The following is a 16,076-nucleotide window of genomic DNA, read 5'->3' on the forward strand; positions in this document are numbered from 1 at the left end:
GGGAAGGATCCTGTCGGGGGGGGGCGGTTCAGGCGGCGGCGTCCTGCGGGTCCGGTCCGGCGGCGGGTCGTCTGGCGGGGTCGGTGTACTGGCGGTGGCCCGTGATGTGCTCCACGTAGATGTCGCGGGACCAGCGGATGGTGTCGGACACCATGAGGTAGCGCATCAGCTTGGTGTAGCGACGGGAGACGCGGCAGGCGCGGAGGACGCTCTCGTTGCTGGGGTCCCAGGCTCCATTACACTTGATCAGAGCCAAAAGGCCAAGAAGGTGGATACAAACATGGGGGGTTTTTTGCAAAAATATTTTTTTATATCTATATATAGATCAGATGCTCCCAAGTCTCATTTGCCCCTGGCCAACAGGCAAAGCAAGCAAGCTAGGAAAAATCCCCCATCTATATGAATAAAGTGTGTAACCAAGATCCTCTCATTGGGAAACTGTAATAGACTCTTGTAGGGGGCCTGCTTGCAGTGCAGTGGACAAGTCTCCACCATTAACTATATAATGCCATTCAAGGTGATCTCAGACTTTTCATCATAGTTTTCCTTGTTTGGGGGGGGGGGGGCGGCTTGCAAAGGTATTTACTTATATAACTGTACCTCTAAAAATCTGTCTTGTGATCACTGGTTCACTTGACAGTTCAAAATGCACTTTTAGTTGCATCACGCTTAGTTCCATTACAAAGACTGTACCATGCACCCGCATTCCTGCATGCCCATGAAGCCATCACCATCACAGTTACACAAAGGACTTCCTCTGTCCTCTCTCTTTCCAGCTCCCCTGCGTACTTGCCCAGTCCTTTCACTCATCCTTGTTTTTGTTGTCTTTATCATCAAGGATCCTGGTTTTCTCTGTTAAAAAAACCCACAAATTCTCTGATTTAAAAAAAAGGGGGGGGGGGAATCCCACAAGTTCACTAACTAAAAAACCCCAAATCTGCGTTTTTCCGCAATTAAAATGAAACACCACTATGTATACAGGTATCAGTTGAGCACAATGTTATATTGATATGTTTACAATTTTAAAGCCATTTGGAAGCCTACCAGTGCCTCAATCACTACAATAAAATAAATTCTAAATACTTATAAACTTTGGTATTTGATTTTGGATTTTTTATCATGGAAAATCAGAGCTTCCCCTGCCTCCTTTGCTCACCAGGATGCGAGTCCAGCTGCTGCTGCCCCTGCCCCCCATTGCTTTGTGGCACTGAGCAGCCCTGGTATGCTGGTGCCCTGCCTGTGCCATTGCTCCTCGTTCCCAAGCCACAACCTCCTGACTGCTGGTGTTACTCACTCCTGACCCACAGCCCCCTGGCCCTGCTGGTGCCCTTCACTCCACACCCACAGCCTCCTGGAGCTCTGGTGAGCTGTTGCGGGTTGGGTCAGCACCCCTCCTGCCCCCCTTGCGGCCTGCAGCAGCTCACTAAAACTCCTTTACTGGTAGATTACAGGCCAGTCTGAGGGCATTGGACAGAGCAGATGAGCAGAATCTCCATGGAGGCCAGCCCAGGACCCCCATAGACAGGGCATGCTCGGCCACGTGGATGGGATAGGATGGGGCTGCAGACGGGTGGGGAGCAGTGTCTGGCAGTGGCAGCTGGGGCCGGGGCCAGGATTGCAGGGCAGTGATAGTGTGGGACCAGGGCCTGGGGCAGAGCCACAAGCTACTTTCTGCAAGGCCCTGTGATGTCATCGCCCCACGATCCCAGCCCCGGCTCCATCTGCCTGTCCCTTCTGGATACCACTCCCCGCCAGCCCACAGCCCTATGCTATCCAAGCACACCCAGCCCACAGGGGTCCTGAGCTGGTCTCCATAAACACCCTGCCTGCTCTGTCCAGTGCCCCGGTGGTGGGTGAGGGGCAGGCAGGCCAGGGTGCCCAGGCAGTGGGGCTAGCCTGGGGGCAGCGGGACTGACCACATGCGCTACAACCTGGGCTGTCCCCCACAACAGCCCGGCAGGGCTGAGGGACCTACCACAGGCCTGATAAAATCCCTTGGTGGATTGGATCGGGCCTGTGGGCTATATTTTGCCCACTCCTGTGCTATAAGATACTTGCAGCTGCTTTGCTTTGTTCATGGAGGAGACAGATGTGTAACTAGGGAGTTAATGATTGATGTGGTTGACTCATAAGCTGTCTGACCAGGTTTTTCTACTTTGACTTGGTGATATGCCCCAGCCAGCTGACCTGTGCACTGTTGTAAGATGAACTAAACTGCGCTTACCTTGAACCCCAGAACTGTGAACAATACATTTTATGTAATTCTTTGCTTATGCTCATTCCTATCAAAACAACATTGCTATGTATTAGCTTATTCCAGAAGAGAGACTGGAGCTCCTTGCTTTTGTTCTTCACCTAGAGAAACACTGCTACCCCTGCTCTCTTTTTTTCTGGTAGGGGAAAGCCATAGAATCCTATCTGCCCAAGATTCAAATGGGGCAGTTTGCAATGACTTGACTTGGTCTACAGCATTACTTACTTATATATATTTATTTTTGGATGGGTGAGAAGAGGCCACAGCCATTCTCCAAAATCATTTAAAACAATTCTGTTATATCCAAACCCCAGTCTTTCTGTTGGTTCCACATTGGCAGCCCCGCATGTTTGGCTGCAGCCCCAATGAAATTGGGTATGACTGCCCAGAGTCAGCTGCAGGCCGAAGTTTCTAGGGGCTATCTAGAGCTCTCAAGCAATGTTCCAAGCACACCCTCATTCCAAAACATGCAGGAAAGTTAGCAGCATAAACATGCGCTCTGAATCTCTCTCAAAGCAACAGCAGCTTCTATATTCGTGAATGAGGCTGGCAACTGTCAGTTACATATGAAAGATTAGCATAAAGGTGCATACCAACTGTAATCACTAAACCAAAATGCTTATTAACAGATCAGTAGCTGAGAGTCCTTGGTGTACTCTGATTTGTAATTCTTTCATGAAGAGGTCGGTTGATCGTATGAGCTAAGAAATGGCCAAAGTTGAAAAGTTTGTTTTCCACGTCCCAAGTCTAGAAGAACTTGCTGGGGGTAAGTAAAGTAATTTGTAATATTCTGGAAAGTGTTATAATTAGGAATGACAAACAAACTAACATTTTAAAATGTGTTTTTATCGCTGTGGTATATACAGCAATGGCTTTTGCTACCAGCAAGGCAAAATTGCAGACAGTAGGAAGAATTCAGGGGAAATAGTGCTCGTACAGCAGGGAAATTTTCTTTTATGCCAATTGATGTATTTTGCAGGTTTGTAACAGGGGAATACAAATGAATCTTAGCCCCACTGAAATTGAGCTTTTAGGCTCAGGATCTGTTGCATTTCTAAAACTCATGCCCACCCTGTCAAGCTGGGGGCCGGGATTTACAACAAGTATTGGACAACACTAATGTGAGACATCAGTCCTGTATGCTGTTAGCTGCAGGTGGTTCCCCTCTTGGTGTTCAAGTTGAGATCCAAACTGCAGGATTCAGCTTATTCTATATCTTTTTTGACAGAACATGCCCTCACCTGAAGCCCAGGCTGCCCAGATATGCTTTATACATACAAATACAAAACTCCTTTTCTTCTTTTCCCCCTTCCTATCCCCTACCACAATCCAGCCCCTATAACAGAGGTCTTCTCCTCATTCTAACTATGGCTGGAAAAAATAATTGACTGAAGAAAATCATTGAGTGCAAAGGATTTCTGAAAATCAGACTGATTCCTAAAAATGGATTTTGGACCCTAAGTTTAGGGTTCTACTTCTGAACATCTTGGCATGCTTATTTTTTTTAAAGGAGAAAATGGAAGCTTCTGGTCTGATATGGTATCACCCAGAAGGATTTGCTTTTCCTTGAAGGCCTCACTCAGAGGCAGTAAACTTCATGTGCTTAACTTTGAGCATTTAAATCAGTGGAATTGTTTACATTCTTAAGTACCTAGCTGAATCAGGGCTTAAAGGCATTTTTTATATAGGCATGTTTTTTAGTGCTTAAAGGCATGTTTTTGTAGTGTCAATAACAATTTTTTTCATTCTTTATTCTAGTTCTGCAGAAGGGGCTTAAAGAAAACTTTGCTGATGCTCAGGTCTCTGTAGTGGACTGCCCTGATTTGACTCAAGAACCATTCACCTTTCCTGTTAAAGGTAACTTCACATTTCCATCTGAGGCTGGGATTGCCAGGTCTTTAGAGCTGATTCATTATGTTTCTGGACTTTTGAAGATGGTGGAAACACTGTCCTGCAAATAACTAATCTGCACAGGAGCTGTAAGACCTGGTTTTTGTTCTTGCCTCTGCTGCTGATATTCACATACTGTCATTCTTTCATTGGTAAAATGATTCTAATGCCATTTATCTCACTGATTTAACTAATTTGTGTTGTGATGTGCTTTGAGATTCTCAGATGGAAGGCCTGTATCCAGGCCAAGTACTGTGTTACTGCTCAGTCTCATTTTAATAAGTTCATCTCATACTTACTTAAAAACCTACCTGTGTACATACACAAGATAGGGAAGGTATATCCAATAAAGTTAACTATGTCCTATCACTCCGTGTACCCTCTGCCTCACTGGAGAACTGGTATTCTGTGGTTATTGCCCATTACACTATTTTTGGGCAACAACCCAAAGTAGAGCTAATTCTTGTAGAACACTGCTTTGGAAACAGGCTGGCTAGCCTTAAATGCATATCCCATGTCTACTTTCTGCTGAAATTCAGGTTTATTTAATGTAGATTTGTACATTTCTGGAAAGGACAGTAAAGCAACCCGTATTTCTTCTGCATGTGAAGAGAAACCAGTGCTTTAAAAGACTTTCTGGAAACTGAAAGGAGGCTTCTCAGGACCTGGTTCATTAGCATATTATACTTCAAGTATATAGAGAGAGATCTTTACAGGAATATTCTTAACAAGCTAACTGGCTTTGTTCTTATTCCAGGAATCTGTGGGAAGCCTAGAATAGCAGATGTTGGAGGTGTCCCTTACCTTTTGCCTCTTGTACAAGAAGATAAAGTGAGTCTTCTACAGGCATGGTTTTTAACATTTTTTTAAAATTCCTAGAGAACACTGATGAATAGATACTCCAGGGTTCCACGTGTAAAAATATTCCATAGGCATCCCAAGCTAAAATTTGGCTTGTGCTAAGTACAGAACATGTCAAAAAAACATGCCCCACATCAGAAGCAGCATGCATAAGTTAGTTGTTCCTATTCTGCTGCCTGCAAATATGATGTAGCTGTTTTTATAAAAGCTGTCTGTGACAGGAGCCATGGAGGGTTGTAGGAAGGAATTGCTATAGGCCAAGACATAATCAGTATATTTATTTATTGCATGCTGTTTGTCAGTAGCCTCTAGCCACAGTCCTCACCTAAATTCTGTTCTTCATAAGAAGAGACTGCCTATGGGACTAGTGCAAGCTGAAGTAGGGTTCATATTAGCACTCACTTTGGATAGAGCACAATGCCTGGTTCTAGGTACCTGCCAGAATCTGAGCTATGTGACATTATTTAAGGTTATTTTTCTTTTTGATCTCAATGAAACTGACATTTATTTAATGTGGTCTGCAGGTAGAGTGGTGTCTGGTTTGTACAATAAAACCATGCCGTCTAGCAAACAAGGTGGAGACCTGCTCAGGCCATAAAGTGTGAATATAGATCTAAACTCAACCAGATATTGGCACTGTTCTGCTCTAGGGATTTTATTAAACCTAATCCAGACAGGTAATAATGATGTTTTGATGGGGTGCATCAAGAAGTAGCAGTGGAATTTAGCTGGAATGAGAAATACAAGGCAGGATGTGAAGCCCAAGCAAAATTAATGTATCCCTGTTGTGCAGGTGTATGATCTGAATACTATTGCAAAAGAAATAGAGCTGCCTGGAGCTTTCATTCTTGGAGCTGGAGCTGCTTCATCTAGAAATCTTGGAGTAAATGCTGAGGTCAGTAACCTTGGGTTGTATTGTATAAGTATTTAGTATTTCTCAATCAGTGACTTCCTGGAAACACATGCCCTTAATGTGCATGTATGTAGCTGTTTTTATAAAAGCTGCCTGTGACAGGAGCCATGGAGGGTTGTAGGAAAGAATTGCTATAGGCCAGGACATGTATGTAGCTTGCTATTTCCTTTTTACAGTTATCTTTTTTTTAACATCTGTAATTAATGTCACTAGCATGGAAAAGTGAATTTAAGACCTATGCCATGAAGTGATTGTTATTTCAATAACAAATCATGTTTCAACTTGAGTCCAAGGGGGAACAGAAACGGAGCTAACAGGATGCACTGTCTAATTATCACTATACCAAAAATCTCCAATTAAGTAGTAAGTGACAGAAGTGTGAGCTGAAAAACAGCTGCCAAAGTGCTGAATGATAAATGGCTTTAAAATGCCAGTGTCAATCCTAATCTTGAATGATGGTGCAGATTTGTTGGTAGTGATATATACAAACTACTGTTTGAAGAGTTGCTTGCAATGTCAGGTAGGGATGGGAAGTTAAGACAACTCCGGTATATTATGGAAAATAGCATAATTACAAGGAAATTGTATAACTACACAACAGTTCAGATGCCCAAAATACAATCACAAACAAAAGAAACCTGAAGCAATTGGAAACTGACATGTTAAAAGCCTTATGTATAAATTGGAATGAAAGGATTTACCTCCTGTTAATAAATACTATAAATTGCATTAAGTTGGGCCTTCTGCTGTGATAAGTTAATAGATGTTGCCTCACTGAGAAACACTTCCTTTTTGACTTATTTATGTGGAGTTTTTGATCTAGATTGCTAAAGGAGAGTACATTTTTTAATGTTGGTGTCCATGTTACCATGACATTCAGCCAAGGAAATAGAAATATTCACTGGATTTTCCCCCTCTAAAATGTGTACACTTTGCAAGCCAGTTTTAATCTAATTCAGAGAGGTATAGCTTCTGTTGTATTCAAGAGTATCGCTTCTCAAGTTTAAGTCTGTTAACTTTCTAGCAGTAAGTGAACTGAATAAAATCCAACTATTTTATGCACCTTTCTTTTCAGTTTATCCCTATTGCTCAAACTGAGACTGAACAAAAGCATCCAGTAAATGCAAGTTACAATGCTCGAATTAATCCTACAGATGGAGGATGCTTGCTGGAGAAGTACAAATACAGCAGTTTTGGATTGTTGGCCAACCTGTTTGCCAGCCAGGGCCAACCAGGCAAGGTGCACATTTAGATAAAAAGTAACTTAAACAATAGACTTTGACTAGAATTAATTTGTCTGCTTCCATCTTGCCTTTCCTTCCTGAGAGTGTTGATCATTTTTAAGACAAATATTGCATAAAAGAAATTATTTCTGATACAAAAAGATGAAGTTGATGTTGGGGACTGGATTCCCAAAGGAATTGACACTAGGATTTGAAACCTATAACTCTTAAGTCTCCTCAGTTGGCAGTGACTGAAAATTATTGCCATCTGATGAATGATTAACTGAGTAAACTGAGTCTGTCTTAGTTCCTTGTAGATGAATGTCCCCCTAAATACAACTATCACATGATAGTATTAGCTGAAAAGCCAGTCACTGAGTAGCAGGTTGAAAATGAATTACCTCTTCAACTCTAGGCAGAGTTCCCTTGTGGTGGGGTTGATGTCCTTTGCTTCCTGTGCAGTGCCTCTTGTGTGTATAAATAAAGGGCTTCCCCCACAAAAAAATAGGAGTCTCTTACACACACACACAACTATTATATCACAAAGATAAATGATACAAAGAAAGCCTTGCTGGAGTGAGAATTTATTCTTTGACAAAGAGATAATGGGACACAACTCGGAGAAGGTTTCACAGCAGCTTTGAAATACACAAGACAGAATTTGCTGCAAGTAATAGTAATGATTATTGCATATCTGTTCTCTAGGTCATTGAAGTGAAAGCTAATGGAAGAACTGGGCAACATAATTTTATCACCTGTCTGAGGCAAATTTTAGAGAAACATTATGGTGATAAGCCAGTTGGAATGGGAGGTACATTTGTTATTCAAAAGGGAAAAGCAAAGATGCATATCATGGTAAGTAGCTCTTTTCTTAAGTGGCTCTCTCTAAAAGCCACAGTATAATTCAGGTGACAAAACTTAGGACAAGATCTGCAAAGGCACTTACATGTAGCGACCCTCAACATTGCCAAGCCTAATTTTTAGCTACTTGGCTCTAAGAGTGGAATTCATAGGCCTGACTTTATGGCAGTATGCTGAGCAGGTGCAGGTCTAAACCAGTTAATAGTAAACATGGAAGAGATGACTGTATCTGAGTTTTTGTCTGTTTCCCCCAAACTTTGGTGTCTCTGAGATTTGAGATTCATAGGATTCAGAATTTAAAACTGCTTCATGGAATTGGGCACCTACATGGTCCCTTTGGGTATGGGCTTACACTTTGTTTTTTTTAATACAAGGCTGAAGGAAGTAAAAGGAGTGCTAACCTTTTGTATAGCATCCTAAGAGCACTTGTCCAGGAAGATGGTTGCCTCAGTTATAGGTTTCTCATGCCAAAGGAATTCAGAGCCACAGCTCCATCCTCAGGGAAGGACCTCAGCTACAAAGCTAGAGGCAAAACTGGAACTGTGGAAACTCCACCACTCCATTGCAGATGACTCAGCCACTGAATAGAAACAAAGGCCAAAGAGAATATGCAAGAGGAGGGGGCCTATATGCATAACTGTATGCATATTGCCATATGTCTCTGGGACAAATTGTAGCAAGTCCATGAGTACAGTTGGGACAAAAATATCACTTAAAGGTGTCAAAGATGGAAGGTTGTTAGAAATTCTGCATAGAGTACATAGTTGGTCTAATAAAAGATATCACATCTACTCAAAGAACCATACATGCGTAGAATGGAGAACTGTAGAAGAAGATTTATATTCCAGGCTTCTCATGGTTGATTAAATTCTTCAAGAAACACCTGTATGTCAGCTGTGGCAACTGATTCCAAAAATGGCATCACACTGTAGCCAGGTTCAGAAGTACCAGTGGCACACAATTAATTTGAAATATACTTAGTTGCAAAGTATGTGTTGCCTACCATGTGAACTGTCAGTATGCTGTGCTTGCTAGAAACCTCACACTAAGCATCTGACATAGTTCTCACCACAGATGAAGGCAGTTCCCCAGGACAGTCCTGACACTTGGACCCTGCTTTGGAGACTGCTTATGCATTTTTATGCATGACAGCTGTGGTGCCTCCCCTTGGAGAAAGAATCATCCTTGACAGCTCTGAGTCAGTCATCCTGATGCAATACATACTTAAAATTTGTAGGTCCTGGGCTCTGTCCACATTGAGAACATTGTTTATGTTACTTCTTACTGCCAACAGATTTAATACAATTTCCATGACCAAACTGGATGAGGCTTTTAATACTCTGCTGTAGGTTGTTTGTGGTTATTGTAAGAATCACAGTTTAGCTGATGTTGACATCCAGATGTTCACATCGCTCAAAAACAGAATCCTGTGCATTTCACCTGTGTTCAGATGTGGCTGTATAGGACCATGTGCCTCTGATATTAAAGCAGAGAGAACCTTACATGTTGTGTTAGCAGTTAGCCCAATATGCTAGAAGCCGAACATATGGGTACCAGTGCTTTGATTCCCAGAGTATTCCCACTGGGTATTTTGGCAGTAACAGTGAAAGAAACTGTGTGAACTTATGTTTCAGAACAAAAAAAACCATTAAGACTACTGCTTGCATTGTACTGGATAAGAGTAAATGAGGCTGACAAAGTAAAGTAACTTAGGAGAAAGCATATCAGTCCTAGCGCCCATATTTCACTAACAATGTTCTTGTTACAGCCCCCAGAATTTTCTGCTTGTCCTTTGAACACTGATGAGGAGGTAAATAATTGGCTCAAGTTTTTTGAAATGAAGGCACCATTGGTTTGTCAGCCTGTGATAGTTTCCAGAGATCCAGTAAGTCTCTCTCAAGAGTAACTGTGTAGTGTGTCTTACAGTGATTCTGTCATGAGTTTTTTGATCTGCCTCAGGAAGGCATGAGATGTGGGTAGTGATCCACATTTCACTGTGCAAGAGGTTCCTAAGATGCAACTCTCTGGAGTATTTCCTAAAGGTCCTGGCTTCTAACACCATTTTTTGAGAGATGTACCATGATGCTAATCATTCCTATAGCTAATCTTATTTATTTCACATTATCCCAGCTAGGGCAAGGCCCCCACTAACCCTTGGGAAAACATATTGAAATCATTATTGAAGAATACGTTAGAGTCTCTGAATTAGCATAGGCAAAATGAGTTTTCAACCTTCCCAGGACCAAACTGGTATTGTCCACCTACGCTTACCTACATTTGGGCACCATAAATTTGAAACCTACCAGGGCCAGAAATCCGGGAGTAAACCATAGGGGTCATTCATAGAGAAAGAGACATGCACCAGTTCTCTTGTTCTTTAAGTTACTGTTATTACATTAACTAACACTGCCAAGACTTTGGAGTGTAGACTTGCCTGATTTCTCTCGTCAGTTCAGTTTGTGACTGTCCACTCCAAGCATTTCAGAATACAATCTCACCCTCATAAGAGTCCCCTCTGGTTCAGTGGTAGAATCCTTGTTTGTCACAAGGGAGACTGGGGTTCAATTCCCAGATGCTTATACAACTACAGCCATGGAGGCACCAAATGTTTGGACTCAGTCTGGCTTTTGGATTCTGTCTCTGTGGTCTAAAGGGATAATGGAAGGTCTGGGCAGCCTCCAAACTACTACTTAGGCATGCATGTCAAAGGTCTGGGTGACCTCTTGCACATACACCATGATCCGGAAGGATCAACAGTTTCCAAACCAAACACATCCCCATTCATTATAATAAAGCAGACTGGTGTGAAGAGAAACATTTAGGGAGGGAGTAACCTCCATGAAGCAAATACCGGAACTTGAGTGATCGGGGTTCTGTTCCTGGTTCTGCTGGTGACCTGCTGGTTGATTGTGGGCAAGTCATTTCACCCATCTCTGCCTCAGTTTCTCTGCTTTCTAAAGTACTTTGAGTCCTACTTTGAAAAGCATTATATATAAAGCTACTTATTACCTTGCCCCTGTACCATGCATATTAATTGCAACTGTATTTGACAATGCCTTCCTTGCCATTAACTCATACAAAGCATTTCTCTTTCCAGAAACTTAGAAAACTCACTGACAAAAAAAATATGAATACAAAATTAATATTGCACTGTGGTTTTCCACTGAAGAGAAAGGGCATAACACTTAATCCTGCATTTCCCTTTTTTCAAAGAATTAAAGTACACACTAACACAACTTGAACTCAATACATATACTGCCATTTTGCCTTTTCAGACTGCATTGTCTCTTTGAGGCAAATTCACGTTTAGGTGAGCTGTCCTGAAAAGGAAATACCTAAACCTGCTTTCACAATGCTTGCTTTCCAAAAATAGCCCCTCTCTTTCAGTCCTTTAAGTATTATTCACCAGATTCTATCTAATGCTGTACTGCCACTAAAACTACAGACCACTCTCATCCTACCTCATTGCTGACAATCCTTATGACAAGTTTACCCATGTGTGTTGGAGTTTGATTGACCACATCACTAATTCAGCTAAAATGCCTTTATTAAATCCAGTTATTTTAAATGAATGCTCTAAAATGCTATTGCAACATACCAACTTCACATTAGATAGGAACGTTACAATACTTATTAATGACTGAATCTACACCATAATTTGTTACAAATATTTGACCAGAATACTTAAACTGGGCTAGCAAGGAAGAGCCTAGCTGTCCAATGCTGTCTGGCTCCAGCAGATCAGCCCACACTAGCAAAGGATCCATCTCTTCTGCTTCTTTTCATCCTACCAAAATCGCTCATTACTGTACATTATCATCTGAGTGCTAGAAACTGGTCAGATATAGCCCAACTTCCACACATACTTATTTTATCATCCCAATATACAAAACTTACTTTCTTTGTCCGTTCTTGATGAGTCTCCTAGACTTACCAAATACAGTCTCCTTGCTCTTGTACACCCACCTGTTTTCCTACATTATATTAGTGTATCCTTCATTCCTGTATCTCTCGTTTCTGCCAACATCTCTCATTCCTGCCAACATCAGCATTTGGACTCCCTTTTAGTGAGTTAGATTTCTTAATTCTAACAATGTACACCGTTATTGACACAGACTACAGAACTCAGCTCTGAAATGAGCCATGCTGGGTCCTTCAAGGTACATGTGCACCTCTTTCCTCCAAACATTCATTATCTTATTGTTACTTTGTGTTCCCTCCCAAGCTGTACCCACTGCTCATCTGTTAAAACTGAATCTGGAACTTTTTGTTGTGTGCTTGTACAGTGACCAGCACAAAGTGGCCCTGATTGCTACTAAAGGGTTTTTAGGCTCTACCACAATACAAACATTGAATATTTGACCTTGGCTTAGAACAGGTTCATATCACGAAAGAACTGCGTGTTGTGGTGATTGGAACAGATGACTGGGAGTAAGAAATTTTCAATTCAGTTCCTTCCTTTGATCTTCTAACAGGATGATCTGAGACAAGTCACTCTGATAAACTGAGGTACAGAAAATTGTTGTCAGGATCATGCCAAGCTAGGTCATTGGCATATTGCAAATTGTAAATAATGTTGCAAAGCACTTTAGCATCTTTGGAAGAAACTTGCAGTACACTCTAAAAATAGTGAAGTATTTAAAACAACTTCAGAAGGAAATATATTCATGAGGTTTTCTTTGTTCTAGGGGTTTGATCTGCGATTGGAACACACCCACGGTTTTAGTCACCATGGTGAAGGAGGACACTATCATAATGATACCACACCAGATAGCGTAGAGTATTTGGGATATTTTTTGCCTGCAGAACTTCTCTTTCGTATTGACAGACCCAAAGAGACTCATCTGGTTGGAAGAGACTAAATCAGGGCACATCTTGCCTTGCCAATGAAATGCTGGAGTTAGTAATACCTTTAATCAAGCACACAAACATATTTGGCATTTTATTGCTGTTAGTTTCATATCAACTTTTATTGGCCTTTTTAAAGAAGAGATATTTTCAACATCTAGACAATCTGATTTCAGATATAACTATTTCTATCACATGTTCAAACATCAAGAGCCAAATTATTTTGTATTAATGATTTGATTTGTTCCATTTTGATTGCTTTGGGGCCCTGCTACATGTTCAAATTAAAGCTGGATAGAAACCAACTCTAGAGTTGTTACACATTTTTAAGCACTTTATAGCTGATTGGCTCTTTTTATAGACACTTAGTCTAAATTTATTGGTGGTTAACCAGTTAATTGTGTGAGAATTACCTTTGCACTTGGGGATGGTCTTACCTGGTATGTGTGACTGGTATAAATTGATTGCACAATTGACAAGTTAATTGCCAATTTATGTAATACGTACCAGTGGCCTTAGTTAAGTACCACTAGATGATTGCTCCTGGCTATAGAAATACAGTAGGTGAATCAATGAGACAACTCCAGAGCAGGCATGAAAGGAAAAGAGCTCCACACAAGACCCACATTGTGATAGAACAGTGCTGCAACCAAGGGCTGTGTTGTTCAGACTGAGACAGCAACAGAACAAGCCCTGTCCTGTGCCATACCAACCATGATATGTGCTGTAAGTGATCCCAGGTGGCTGAGATTAGCCACTTATGTCAGCCACTGATTGAAATGATTTAACTAAGAGGAAGATGCTGGTTGGGTCTTGTAACATATTTTCTGATGTGGCAGAGGTACAAGAGCAATGCTCCTGAGGATGTCACAGGGATCATGAGCTGGGCCACAGCCAGGGGAGCAGGGACCTGAATGGGGCCCTCCTTCCATGTCACTGCCACTGTCTGGGCAGCTCCAGTTCAGAGCATGCTGCTCTTGTGTCAGGAGGGTGTGAGCCCAGAGGGACACCCCCAGAGGGGAGTCACCGGGGTGCCAGCTTTGACTAGTTCTGCGCATTCCTAGCTTTAAGCAAGGCCGAGAGATGGCAGCACTTTCTATCAAGGGTCTCTTTTTGCCTGGTCTTTGTACTTGACCAGTGCTCCCCAGAGCCAATGAAGTGTCATTTCACTGCACTGCTGCAGTGCTGCTCAGTGGTCTGCAGTCAGGCTGGGAGGGAACCCTGAGTAGCCCTCCCTGAATTTTGGACTTTCCTGAGGCCTCTTGGGAAAAAGCCGAACTCCTGAGCTATCCCCCCTCAGCATATCCATCCCTCCAGTGTGGAGGCAGTGAGGGTGGCATGCAGTTTGTCCACTGCTGCCTGCTCCCACTCCCACCTGAAACACTGAGCACAGCTCCAACCCAGCCCTGTAGCAGCAGTGGGGAGCTCTATGCTCCAACAACGACAGGGCCTGCTGGCACCAAAGCAAGGTCCTTCAAGGTACATGGGGGAAGGAGCGGGACAACAGCGCAGGGGGAAACTCTATGCGATGGGAGCACAAGGCTGCAGGGGAGAAGCAGCAGGGGTGCAGAGGTGTCAGGGGGCAGCTCAATTCTAATATGAGGGGGTTTCTTTGCAATGTTAGATTTCAAACACCTGAGCCAGAGGTACCACCTTCTTATATTTGTAAAACATCAGGCAGACTTGTGGTGCTTCATAGTGTAATGAATAATTAGTAAAGAGAGAGCACAACAGATCAGAATTAAAATGCTGTTTCTCAGAATCAGTTATTTAATAAGAAAAAGATTTTCACATTCAATCTAGACCATAAATAAATAGAAAGAATATGGAGGTTTCTGCCCTAAACAGGAGTTTCCCAGAAAAATACAAATATGTGAAAGAAAAGGAAAAAAACACACAAGTCCTGGTGAAAATAAGTTCTAAGATTTGCTATGAAGTGAGTGCTAGGGAAAGAAACATTTAATGTTTACATTCACCATTAGGCAAAACTTCAGGGTATTTCTAAGATGCACAAGAAGCGATCTCTACTGTAATTCAGTTTGCACTGACTAGCCATATATTAAATTTTATAATTTTTTTTCAATTTTGCCAGCCTGAAAAAGTGAAGGATTGTAATTACAGTAGCTGTAACTGCAATGTAATCAACTTCAAGAGTAGCATTGCCAAAGTTAATCATAATAACAGATAAGATGTTACTAGTTTTAGTTTAATTGATTTGAATAAAACTATAATCAAGAATTACTCCATTTCACTTTATGCTCTATTTTGCAAAAGAGCATTAACAGAAGTTGCTTCACAGGAAAAAAAAAATTCCTTTAAAGACTTCATAACTGTCAAAGTGCTAAATTTTCTTCCTGACTAATATTTTAAAGATTATGCAAGCTCTGTTTAAAAAAAAAATTACCAGAGTTAGCAGGGCTTATGTCCAACTTTTCACCAGTTAAAAAGCTTCCAATGGAAATTGCTGTTGAAGACAAATTGCATGTTGCCTCATGTAGACAAGCCTGTCAACTTAAACTGCTGGACAGCGCTCTAGAATGTGTTACCTAGGGTTAAAGAACGTATGAAGCTAGTACTGTATGGCTAGTTGACACGTATTTTGAATACAAGAACCACACACTTTATTTTGAGCTCAGTTCAAGTGTAGAAGCCTTCGTTATCTGAAATCAGGCAAAAAAACAAGGTTCATCATTGCTCAGGACAACAGCTCACTTAACATTCTCCCACAGGTACACTCCAACCCCACTCTCTCTCCTTCCCCCCACACCCGGCACACACACACACAAACACTCAGTTATACTGCTTCCCAGAACTGTACACAGATCAAAACACCATGTAGATCAGCTGATTTTCTGGTGCTTAGATTTGGCTGTCTCTTATCACAGATCCACCTGAATAATAAATGAGCAGATCTCAGAGGAACAGAAGTATATGAAATCTCTCACAACTATTTTAAAAGTGACCAGCAAGGGAAAATGCACAGATGTGCCCTGAGACGGTTTATGAAATACATATATAACAAATGCTTGATTTTAAGCCTTAAATATAAAACCCTTCACCAGAAATATATTAGTCTTTCCTATTTTTGCTAAAAGACTCCATAGAGAACCAAAAAAGTAGGAGAGTTAGCTCTCAGTTTCACTACAAAAGGACAAATGAATTGAAAATTTAAAAAACTCCCCCTCCCCTGCAATGTGCAAATTAACACACTGTTAACCAATGTTCC

General features: G+C 41.7%; 2 protein-coding genes and 1 long non-coding RNA gene across 3 annotated transcripts in view; 1 reads left to right on the top strand and 2 right to left on the bottom strand.

Annotated features, from left to right (window-relative positions):
- The window catches only part of TAF1D (TATA-box binding protein associated factor, RNA polymerase I subunit D), a 46,841-nt gene extending 38,218 nt beyond the window's left edge, over nt 1-8,623 (bottom strand). Inside the window, exons 1-2 of the mRNA XM_019524287.1 lie at nt 8,404-8,623; nt 790-852 (exon numbers count right to left, since the gene is read on the bottom strand). The gene's annotated coding sequence lies outside the window, so the exon portion shown is untranslated. The remainder of the gene's footprint in view (nt 1-789; nt 853-8,403) is intronic.
- CUNH11orf54 (chromosome unknown C11orf54 homolog) lies at nt 2,903-13,155 on the top strand. The gene is made up of 8 exons (XM_019524290.1): nt 2,903-3,020; nt 4,013-4,111; nt 4,902-4,975; nt 5,799-5,900; nt 6,994-7,158; nt 7,847-7,996; nt 9,771-9,887; nt 12,691-13,155. Exons 1-8 carry the CDS (start codon nt 2,963-2,965, stop codon nt 12,862-12,864), a joined length of 939 nt encoding a protein of 312 aa, XP_019379835.1. The 5' UTR covers nt 2,903-2,962; the 3' UTR covers nt 12,865-13,155.
- Nucleotides 12,802-16,076, bottom strand: part of LOC109302649 — a 9,186-nt gene continuing 5,911 nt past the window's right edge. Inside the window, exon 2 of the long non-coding RNA XR_002098880.1 lies at nt 12,802-12,881. This is a non-coding gene — a long non-coding RNA (uncharacterized LOC109302649). The remainder of the gene's footprint in view (nt 12,882-16,076) is intronic.

The sequence above is a fragment of the Gavialis gangeticus genome, unplaced genomic scaffold, assembly GCF_001723915.1.
Source record: "Gavialis gangeticus isolate Ggan-Ray unplaced genomic scaffold, GavGan_comp1, whole genome shotgun sequence".
In the NCBI taxonomy this organism is placed as follows: Eukaryota; Metazoa; Chordata; order Crocodylia; family Gavialidae; genus Gavialis; species Gavialis gangeticus.